Below are 12,324 nucleotides of genomic sequence, written 5' to 3' on the forward strand. Positions count from 1 at the left end.
ATCGATCCCAGACCAACTGCACATCAGGTGAATGCTTTACCTCTGGGCTGCATCCCGCCCCCTTACAACTGGGCTACGTCCCGCCCCCTTACCACTGGGCTACGTCCCGCCCCCTTACCACTGGGCTACGTCCCGCCCCCTTACCACTGGGCTTACTTACCACTGGGCTACGTCCCGCCCCCTTACCACTGGGCTACGTCCCGCCCCCTTACCACTGGGCTACGTCCCGCCCCCTTACCACTGGGCTACGTCCCGCCCCCTTACCACTGGGCTACGTCCCGTCCCCTTACAACTGGGCTACGTCCCGCCCTCTTACAACTGGGCTACGTCCCGCCCCCTTACAACTGGGCTACGTCCCGCCCTCTTACAACTGGGCTACGTCCCGCCCTCTTACAACTGGGCTACGGCTTACAACTGGGCTACGTCCCACCCCCTTACCACTTGGCTACGTCCCGCCCCCTTACCACTGGGCTACGTCCCGCCCCCTTACCACTGGGCTACGTCCCGCCCCCTTACCACTGGGCTACGTCCCGCCCCCTTACCACTGGGCTACGTCCCGCCCCCTTACAACTGGGCTACGTCCCCCCCCCTTACAACTGGGCTAGGTCCCGCCCCCTTACAACTGGGCTAGGTCCCGGCTTACTGGGTACGTCCCGCCCTCTTACAACTGCGCTACGTCCCGCCCTCTTACAACTGCGCTACGTCCCGCCCCCTTACAACTGGGCTAGGTCCCGCCCCCTTACAACTGGGCTACGTCCCGCCCCCTTACAACTGGGCTACGTCCCGCCCCTTACAACTGGGCTACGTCCCGCCCCCTTACAACTGGGCTACGTCCCGCCCTCTTACAACTGGGCTACGTCCCGCCCTCTTACAACTGGGCTAGGTCCCGCCCCCTTACAACTGGGCTAGGTCCCGCCCCCTTACAACTGGGCTACGTCCCGCCCTCTTACAACTGGGCTACGTCCCGCCCCCTTACAACTGGGCTAGGTCCCGCCCCCTTACAACTGGGCTACGAGCTACTGGGCTACGTCCCGCCCTCTTACAACTGGGCTACGTCCCGCCCTCTTACAACTGGGCTACGTCCCGCCCTCTTACAACTGGGCTACGTCCCGCCCTCTTACAACTGGGCTACGTCCCGCCCTCTTACAACTGGGCTACGTCCCACCCCCTCACAACTGGGCTAGGTCCCGCCCTCTTACAACTGGGCTATGTCCCACCCCCTTACAACTGGGTTACATCCCACCCCTCTGTGAAGGAATACTAACTGCTAGCTGTGTAGAAGACGAGCTCCCCATTTCCCGACTCGTTGACAGCCACAGCCAATTTCTGCATCAAGCAGTTCGACTTGTAGAACACTGGTCGCCCATACTGGTGTGCCACTGTGTAGTCCATGAGGGGCCGCGATCGGATGAAGTTTAGTATGGTGTCGGGCAGACCTCGGGTGTTTCGAATAGTACACTGAAAGTAGAATAACATAACTAAACAAAACATACAAAATTATATTTGTGTTTCAAGGAAGGAAATGTCTTATTTAACGACACACTCAACACATTTTATTTATGGTTATATGACGTTGGACATATGGTTAAGGACCACACAGGTATTTAGGGAGGAAATCCACTGTTGCCACTTCATGGGCTACTCTTTTCAATTAGCAGCAAGGGATCTTTTATATGCACCATCTCATAGACAGGATAGCACATACCATGGCCTTTGATGCACCAGTCATGGTGCACTAGCTGGAGCGAGAAATAGCCCAATGAGCCCATCAATGGGGATCAATCCCAAACCGACCGCACATCAAGCGAGTGCTTTACCACTGGGCTATGTCTCGCCCCAATATATTTGTGGTTCATGAGGGATCACGATTAGGGGAAGTTTACAATGATGTTAGGAAGAGCTCATGAATTTTTAATCATTCTGAGATTAATGTGAAAGAATTGCATGTCCCATACCTGGCCCAACAAATTTTGGTATCTCCAAAGTTCAAAGATCATAATTCAATGAAAAATGGGTAAATCGCCATGAAAGTCAAACTTAATCTGTAACAGTACAAGCTATACACAAAATTTCATGTCAATGTCTTTATGCTTTGGGGGAAAAACGTCAGGAAAATAAAGTTTCTTATCTCCTGAATTCCAGTGCCATAACTCTGTGAAAACTGGGTAAATTGCCATAAAAGTCAAACTTGATCTGTAACAGTAGATGGTAAAGCTATACACAAAATTTTAGCTCAATATCTTGGATAAACTGATGGACAGACAGGCAGACAGACAGACAGACAGACAGACAGACAGACAGACAGGACTAATAACATTTTTAAACAAAACATCCAAAGTTATTTTGTAGCTCATAGAGGGGATGTGACTGAAGGAAGTTTAGTATGGTGAATAGAAAGTGCAGGAATTCCAAATCATACACTGAAAACAGAATACTAAATTATTAAAGAAAACATTCAAAGTTATATTGTTAATCATTGAGCAACAGTGAATGGATGAAGTATGGTATGGTTTCTGTGAACATTACATAATTCTAAATAACACTGACAGCAGAATAATACAAAAACTGCTGAAGGTGAACTGCATTATTAATCAAAATGACATCCAAAATGACATTTCCAATCCATGAAGACTCACCAGGCATATGAAATAATAATTACTTTTACTCCCACTCCCTATCTGCCCACAAGTTCATTTCTGGAATATCCCCCATTAACTTGTAACTATCATCAATCTAAAGGCCAAGATTGGCTGACAGGCAAAATTACATGACATCAAGGAACAAGTCTGTAGGGCTTTCAATAGGATGGGATGAGGTGGGTTGGGGTGGGGGTCGAAATGTCTCCTGGAATACATAACATCAACGAACAAGTCTGTAGGGTTTTCAATAGAATGGGGTGAGGTGGGTTGGGGTGGGGGTTGAAATGTCTCCTGGAATACATAACATCAAGGAACAAGTCTGTAGGGTTTTCAATAGGATTGGGTGAGGTGGGTTGGGATGAGGTGGGTTGGGCAGAGGTGGGTTGGGGTGGAGGTAGAAATGTCTCCTGAAATACATGACATCAAGGAACATGTCTGTAGGGTTTTCAATAGGATGGGGTGAGGTGAATTGGGGTGGGTTGGGATGGGGTCGAAATGTCTCCTGGAATATTATGGTTACTCTCATCCTGCTTCTGTTGGAAAATACATTCAAAATATGAGGATTCCATTAATAATAAATTTTGTTTTATTTAACGACACCACTAGAGCACATTAATTTATAAATTATCAGCTATTGGATGTCAAACATTTGGTAATTAATTCTGACAGTCTGAAAGAGGAAACCCGCTACATTTTTCCAACAGTAGCAAGGGATCTTTTATATGCACCATCCCACAGACAGGATAACACATACCACAGCCTTTTATATACCAGTCATGGTGCACTGGCTGGAATGAGAAATAACCCAATGGGGCCAACCACGGGGATCAATTCCAAACGAACCGTGCATCAAGTGATGGTTTTACCACTGAGCTACATGCCACCCCCTCCATTAATCTGGAACTCTCCCTAATATGTTTAGTATATTTACATGGTCAGTGTATTTACATACTTTGTGGGTGTGGGGGAATAAGGTGGGTTACAAGTATAACAGCTCACATTTCCAGGTCTTGGTTTTGGCACATCGTCATCTGGTACTGGCAGCCAGTTGGACCGACTGTCCACTTGGTCTTTGAACGGTCCATTAAATGCTCTGTCGATTTGGTAGCGGGAAAACGCACAAATGGCTGATGCTGTTAAACCATTTCTGAAAACAACAGGTTAGAAAGAAAAAAAAATAACATAGTAACAAAAAAGTAAAAAGGCATGACCCTAAATCCAAAACAATTATTAACTATGAAATTTAATAATAAATAAAATATATAATCGACTAAATAATCAAATGAATGTTTGACTACCTCAAACTAAAACTGAGACACAAGTATTTTTATCAAGTTTAATAAAGAACAATGGCTTTTAAATATTATGTCAAATTATTGCATCACACAAACCACCAGTTAAAGTTTATTTTGTTTAAAGACACCACTAGAAAACATGATTTATTAATCATCGGCTACAGGATGTTAAACATTTAGTAATTTTGACATATACAGTGAAACATCTCAAAACCAAGTAAACTGGAATTCCCTCAAAACTGGACATTTTTCAAATCAGTAAAAAATGTAACCTCACTAAACCGGATACCTCTTAAAACCAAACATTTAACTTGGTCCCAAGGGTGTCCAGTTTAGAGGGGTTTCACTGTAGTGTAAGAGAGGAAACCTGCTATATCGTTCCATTAGTAGCAAGAGATCTTTTATATGCACCATCACACAGACAGGACAGAACATATTGTGGCCTTTAGTATATATCAGTCGTGTGCAGTGGCTGGAACAACAAATAGCCCAATGGGTCCACCGATGGGGATCGACCCTAGACCGACCGTGCAGCAGTAGAAGTGCTTAACCAATGGGCTACATTCCGCCCATAGTTTGGTAAATATTACTGCATGTCATATTATTGCATCACACAAACAACTTTAAACCTGGTTCATTGCATATGCCTCCAGTGATATCTTCATTTTATGTTACAAACAGGACATCAATCACTTACATGTTTGTTGTGAAAAGTCCGTAAAATGTTTCTCCATCAAATGAGGCCACATCCTCTGTACAAATAGAAACAAAAGATATTCACGGGTAAGTATCAACATTAAGTAGTACATTATCTTAGAGACTTATTCTTGCAGCAAGGTTTAAAAGATCCAATTCTAATGTAACAATTAGATCGAACATATAATGATGATTATGATTATTTTGTATTAACTCAATCAGGGCTCACTTTGCCAGTCCTTGGAAAATCTTTTGGTTTAGCCAATATTCATATATATGCAGTGTATTTCCTTTAAAAAAAACATTCAAAAGTGGCCAATTTAAAGAAAATCTTATTAACCAAATACTAACTGTCATAGCTACTTCGTATAAAAATTGGCTCTGCTCAATATAAATAAAATAATCTTTGTTTTACAAATATTAAATGAAATATAAGGTGCTCTCAGTATGGTTTAAAAGCAAAGATACACCACTAGAGCACATTGATTAACTGATCATCAGCTATTGGATTTCAGAGGAAACCCGCTACATTTTTCTTAATGAGGCACAGGATCTTTTATATGCATTTTCCCACCGACAGGAAAGCACATACCACAGCCTTTAGCCAATTGTTGTGCTCTGGTTGGAACAAGAAAAACCCCAATCAGATGAATGGATCCACCGAGGTGGTTCAATCCTGCCAATGCAAGCACCTCAAACGAGCACTCAACCAACTGAGCTAAGTCCCACCCCCATATATTTGGAATATCCCAAGATACGGTTGTGTAGTATATGTAGGTAACACATCAGAGAAGGACTTACGAATCTCATCAAAGTAGTAGGGGTATTCTCCAGGTATTGAACAATTCAGACGAGCTTTAAGGTACGACGTCCACACCTTGTTCAAAACAGCTCTACCTCCGTTATCATTCTAAAAACAAAAACAAAGTCATGTTCAACAAACAAAACACATCACTGACAATGTCTGGACTGAACATTAACTACCGGTACATCTAAATACTCTTATATTCAGGCCCTTAGGAAAAACAAATTAACAAGCATTCTGAGAGTACTTCTATTTAGCAATACATGTCTACTACCAGGGCCAATATTTTTGTGTATCTCCCAAGTTCAAAAGCTATAACTCTGTGGCAAATGGATAAATTGCCAAGAATGTCAAACTTGATCTTTAACCGTACATGATAAAGCTATACACGAAAAGTCAGCTCAATATCTTGAGGCATTGTGGAACACAAAGTCTGGAAAATAAATTTCTGCATCTCCTAAGATCAAGGGCCACAACACTGTGAAATATGAGTGAATCACCATTAAAGTCACACTTGATCTGTAACAGTACATGATAAACCTATATTCACAACTTCAGTTCAATATCTTGAGCAATTATGAAAACAACCTCTAGAAAACTACATGCCAGACAAACGGACTCATATGAGGGCAGAGACGAAACATACATGTTCCGGTTGGGACTGGTAGGAGACTATTAAAATGTTCAATCTTGATATTTTACACACAGTGTGTCTACGCAAGGATTGATAAAGCACATGCCCTGTTCAAATTAGTATACCTACTGGGTTAATTCTCTTCTTATAACCGTTGTTTAAAAATGTGCAAAAGTATGTTAAATACATTTTCCTTCTTTTAAAAAAAACCCCTCAAATATTCTTTCTTTCTAAAACACTTTCCTCCTAACCGTACAGCTCACCTTGCAGACCTTGGCGACCCTAGAATAGATTTTCTTGCCACAGTTGGTGTATTCAAGTGCGACCTCACGGAAGAAGAAATACACCTGATCTCCAACATCAAACGAACCCACAAACTGGGGCTCTGCAAGTAACACATTGACACATTGGTAAACAATAGGCCCACCAAAAACAACTTTGTCCATAAAAACTTAATTTTATATTAAATGGAGGCTCTGAAAGTAACACATTGACACATTAGTAAACAATAGGCCCACCAAAAACAACTTTGTCCATAAAAACTTAATTTTATATTAAATGGAGGCTTTCAAACAATATATTAACACATTAGTAAACAATATAGGCCTACCAAAAACAACTTTGTCCATAAAAACTTAATTTTATATTAAATGGAGGCTCTGAAAGTAACACATTAGTAAACAATAGGCCCACCAAAAACAACTTTGTCCATAAAAACTTAATTTTATATTAAATGGAGGCTTTCAAACAATATATTAACACATTAGTAAACAATATAGGCCTACCAAAAACAACTTTGTCCATAAAAACTTAATTTTATATTAAATGGAGGCTCTGAAAGTAACACATTAGTAAACAATAGGCCCACCAAAAACAACTTTGTCCATAAAAACTTAATTTTATATTAAATGGAGGCTTTCAAACAATATATTAACACATTAGTAAACAATATAGGCCTACCAAAAACAACTTTGTCCATAAAAACTTAATTTTATATTAAATGGAGGCTCTGAAAGTAACACATTAACACATTAGTAAACAATAGGCCCACCAAAAACAACTTTGTGCATAAAAACTTAATTTTATATTAAATGGAGGCTTTGAAATAACACATTAACACATTGATAGAAAATGTAGGCATACAAAAAATAGCTTTGTCCACAAAACGTTTATATTAAACAGAGGTTTTGAAAATAACACAATAACCCATTAGTAGACAATAAAATATAGGCCCACCAAAAATAACTTTGGCCATAAACATTTTATATTAAACTGAGGCATTGAAAATAACACATTAACAGACTAGTTGATAACATGTCAATGATACAGCTGTCCATAAAAAAAAAATCACTTGCTGTTATATTTTGTGATTATTAATTTACCTAATAAGTAGATTGATGAAAAAGAAGAATAAAAATGCATTGCAAAAATTATTTTATCATTAACAAAACTCTATTCAGACTGAATTAATCAAACGTTTGGTCATTTCAAAAGTTCTATTCAGACTGAGCTATGGTGTACTTGTACAAATGAATATAAAGACTGGGTCAGAACGTGATAAACAAATAAGATACCTGCCTAGGGATTTTCAAAGCTATTTTAGAGCTACGAAATCAAAACCATTATAGGCTATGATAGCATACACCATAGTAACATTATAGCATAGTATAAAATATAAGTTTATATACTGCTTACCATTCAGCCACTTGGGGTTTCTACGTAACGTTCTAACGTAGTCGACCGCCTTGCTTCCATCGCTGCGGTGCAGAGCCGGCCGGAAGATGAGGGGGTCGGCCTTGATGAAGTCAGAGACAGTTCCAGAGTACAGGGCAGGGAGGTCTCCAGGATTGTTGTTTTCTAGGGAGGAAAACAGTAACATCTGTATCAACATATTCATTTACAATAAAGGTTACAGAGTAATTATGTGTCTTGTCCCATGCGATATGTCATGAGAAATAGGATATGTCTAATCGCTATGACTCCGAAACGACTTAAGCAGTGTTCTCATTATGCTATTTGTTGCACCAGCTTGTTGCATGGTATTTGTTGTGAGAAATAGAACATGATCTAACTGACTTGTCATATAAGACTAATGTCATTCCGATTTAGTTCGATTGTATGTGACAAGTCAGTGCAACTAACCACTTAATGAGAATGCCACTTTACGGATTTAATCTTATCAGTCCTTGACATGAGTATTTGCTCACACTCGCGTGTGCTCATGCAAGTTGATTTTCATACAGTAAAAAAAAAAATTGTGTCGCCTCATCACATGCTTACATGTATATCACATAGTTATTTTACTCAAAATGACTGTAAATTTGACACCAAGAACAATTGCTGTCCTATATAATTTCAGGAGAGAAGTTTATAGCTCACTAGTTATGTTCAAACTATAAGCACTATTTTAATATAAGAATGCATGCACAGATTTAAACTGAGACACACACAAAACACACAGTAAATTATGGAGAGAAAAAAAATGAATATGGAGGTCACTGTAACATGAATGATATCTAATATTTGAATATGATCCAATATAATTTCAGTTATTTATAATTACAATTGGCCTCTATGTGTCATATGCAATAAATGCCTGTTCTTCTTTCAAATAACCACTAAATTAGCAATAAATACGTACCAACTAAAATAGCAGTGGAATTGTCAAATGGGTCGTAAGGACACTTCCCAATTCCAGATGTCAGAGATAAAATGGATATTCTTGGATATTGGATCTGAAATTAACAAATAAATACATTTGGAAAAAGACAATTATTATTATTATAAAAAACCAACCTAAAAACCCTACAAAATTTGGTCTTGGTGGTGATGTGAAAGTTGATGATCACAACAAATTGGTGGATGAAGGGAAACAACTCTTGATGGCATACCATCATGAAAAACAAATCATACTCTCAGCATGGAACAGTCACTGAACTAATGAACACCTGATGATTTGACTAACGAAGAACAAGAAGAAGAATAAGTTGTGTTTGGTTCTATGATAATCATTTTAAAAACTTTATTACAATAAACTGGCCAAGCTCTTTTTGATTCCAGACTAACACATATAGTTACATTTTTAAAACCTCCGCTGAAGGCCAATAGGCTAATTATAAAAACAGTTTAATTCTCAGGAATTCTTCAAGTTGCAAGGTAATTACTATAATAAGTTTAAAACAATCTTACATTGAGTTGGTAGCTCTTTGGGTTGTAGGCTCCAGTCCCACAAACAGCCAGCACGTCAGAGTTACTCATGTTGCGAGCAATGAAGCGGATATGATTCTGGCAGTCCGGAGTCTGTCAAACATAAAACAGTCTACTGTTTAAACAAATATTTAATATTCAGTTAGAATTTTAAAAAACTATAACATATATAGGCTATTACCGTCATGTTTTTCAGTATCTTCAATATCATATACAATGTATTACAAATAAAAATTGCATTATGCAAGCTCTGGTACAATATATGGTACTGACGATACCGAAACAAATAAATGTAATAATCTCAAGCTTAATACAACATATTTTTTTAAACTATATATGCAACTTTAATTCCAGTCAGCCATTAATCCATATTCAAATGACGTAAGAATATGTGATATGATGTCTTTTTGAATGGATATCCTTACGCAAAACTAAACTATTGCTTAACATTTTTTGTTTTTCAAATGCTGGACAGCTTTCAGTGTAAAGTTGCTATTGAAATATTTTTGTTTGATGAGTATGCATGCATACGTCAGTCATGGAGTGTCACCGTAGTATGTTTGCTTAAATGTTAATTTAGATCTAATCTGCAGTTATCATATTGTCAAAGTATGTGATCTGAAAAATATCAGATACTTTGATTAGACTGGATATGGCAAACTGGTATACTTACAACTTTCTTGCCTTGTATCTTGCACATGTCGATATCCTTGGGATCTGGTGACAGGTCTTTCTGTCGAACACCTTCCTTGTTGCTGATATCACCGAGGTTGAGACCGTAGATCTTATTCCTGCAATAAAACATCACACAATTAATTATACTGTTACTTACACAGTTAGTTATAGAGTTAATTAAATGTGATTAAGCCAGGTGGTAAAGTGTTCGCTTGATGCATGATTTATCTATGATCCACTGGGCTATATCACTGGGCTATATCACGTTCCAACCAGTGCTCTACAACTGGTGTAACAAGGGCCATGTCTGTGAGATGGTGTATATAAAAGATCCCTTACTGCCAATTGAAAAAATTAGCCCATGGCAGCAGGTTTCCTCTCTCATTATCCGTGTGGTCCTTAATGTCAGTTTTGATGTTATATAACTGTAAATAATATAAAATATGTTGTGTGTTATTAAATAAAACATTTCTTTCTTTCTTACTCCTGTCTACATTATTTCCTCTTATTGTTAGCAACAGCACATTTCTATTTATTGTAATAGCAAAACTTACAAATACTGAAAATTATACAACATAAATCCCGAAAACAGAAGTTAAAAATACTTAAAACAAAATTCTTGTATTTCACCTTGAAATTCTCATTCCAGCCAGTGCACCACGATTGTTATATCAAAGGCTGTGGTATGTGCTATCCTGTCTGTGGGATGGTGCATATAAAAGATCCCTTGCTACCAATGAAAAAATGTAGCGGGTTTCCTCTCTAAGACTAAAATGTCAAAATTACCAAATGGTTGACATCCCAAAAGCCAATGATTAATAAATCAATGTGCTCTAGTGGTGTTGTTAAACAAAACAAACTAACTTTTTTCACCATGAAATGGCATTAAATAGTATTCATGTAGTGTAACAAAAGGCCAAACTGCACAACTTAAATACTGAAATTAGGATTCTTTGCTTCATCTTCAAACTTTAGAATTACATGAAAATATATTCATGTGGTAAAATTGAGTACAAGTCTGTGAGTGAAGTGTTCTCCTGGTGATAGAACACGATGTAATAATAGTACCAGTAGTATTTGAAAAGGTATTCACATGGTAAAATAGAGTACAAGTCTGTCTGTGAAGTGTTCTCCTGGTGACAGAACACGATGTAATAATAGTACCAGTAGTATTTGAAAAGATATTCACGTTGTAACATAGAGTACAAGTCAGTGAGTGAAGTGTTCTCCTGGTGATAGAACACAATGTAATAATAGTACCAGTAGTATTTGCAGCTGTAAAACGTATTACCGAGTCACACGGCTAACAGGAATGCACATTGATGAGATCTGTGACAGAATAGTCGTGTTATATATAACTGCTACATTCAATGATGTCAGAACATCTTTCAATTTTCCAGTGCACTCAAAGGTGAAATTGCCTTTGAGCTGGAAGGGGAGACAACTCTTGGAATATTAATTTTTAACAGACCAACATTCAGAAAAAAAATTCTTTTCTTTCTATGTCAAACCAAAGTGCAATTATTGACCAAAAAACCCAAACCACTAAAACATTTTGGTGGAGCAAGATATAAACTTCACCTAGTAATAACAGTCTCAAACTGCAACTACATCACTAAACTCCATCTAGGGGCGGGATTTGGTTCAGTTGGTTTAGTGCTCATCTGAGGTGCTTGCGTTGCAGGATAGAATCACCTTGCTGGATCCATTCAACTGACTGGGTTTTTTTTTATCGTTCCAACCAGTGCACCACAACTGAGCAAAGGACATGGTATGTGCTTTCTTGTCTGTGGAAAAATTGCATACAAAAGATCCCTTGCTGCTAATGGAAAAATGTAGCAGTTTTTTTCTAATGACTACGAGTTAGAATTATCAAATGTTTGACATCCAATAGCCGATGTTTAATTACTCAATGTGCTCTAGTGGTATTGTTAAACAAAACAAACTTTCTTTTTTTAAAACCTCATCTAATATCTTAACTTGATCTAGTACAGAGATAGTTTCAGGCCATTCTCAAAATAAACTGGTTTACATTATTTAACACAGTGTAGTACATACCTATAGATATAGTTATATTTAGGTCATTCTTAGAATAAATTGGTTTACATTATTTAACACAGTGTAGTACATACCTACAGATATAGTTATATTTAGGTCATTCTCAGAATAAATTGGTTTACATTATTTAACACAGTGTAGTACATACCTACAAATATAGTTATTTTTAGGTCATTCTCAGAATAAATTGGTTTACATTATTGAGCACAGTGTAGTACATACCTACAGATATAGTTATATTTAGGTCATTCTCAGAATAAATTGGTTTACATTATTGTGCATGACCAGAATAACACAAGGTGTTTGATGAAAGCC

General features: G+C 38.3%; 1 protein-coding gene across 3 annotated transcripts in view; it reads right to left on the reverse strand.

The window, feature by feature from the left end:
- The window catches only part of LOC121385772 (semaphorin-2A-like), a 205,508-nt gene that overhangs the window by 16,596 nt on the left and 176,588 nt on the right, over nt 1–12,324 (reverse strand). For all 3 annotated transcript variants that reach the window (XM_041516561.1, XM_041516553.1, XM_041516570.1), the window contains 9 exons: nt 9,950–10,067; nt 9,259–9,369; nt 8,711–8,804; nt 7,765–7,926; nt 6,333–6,454; nt 5,432–5,540; nt 4,632–4,686; nt 3,639–3,786; nt 1,266–1,458 (listed from right to left, as the gene is read on the reverse strand). In XM_041516561.1, the coding sequence (XP_041372495.1) occupies nt 1,266–1,458; nt 3,639–3,786; nt 4,632–4,686; nt 5,432–5,540; nt 6,333–6,454; nt 7,765–7,926; nt 8,711–8,804; nt 9,259–9,369; nt 9,950–10,067 (1,112 nt within the window). The remainder of the gene's footprint in view (nt 1–1,265; nt 1,459–3,638; nt 3,787–4,631; nt 4,687–5,431; nt 5,541–6,332; nt 6,455–7,764; nt 7,927–8,710; nt 8,805–9,258; nt 9,370–9,949; nt 10,068–12,324) is intronic.

The sequence above is a fragment of the Gigantopelta aegis genome, chromosome 2, assembly GCF_016097555.1.
Source record: "Gigantopelta aegis isolate Gae_Host chromosome 2, Gae_host_genome, whole genome shotgun sequence".
NCBI classification, from domain to species: domain Eukaryota; kingdom Metazoa; phylum Mollusca; class Gastropoda; order Neomphalida; family Peltospiridae; genus Gigantopelta; species Gigantopelta aegis.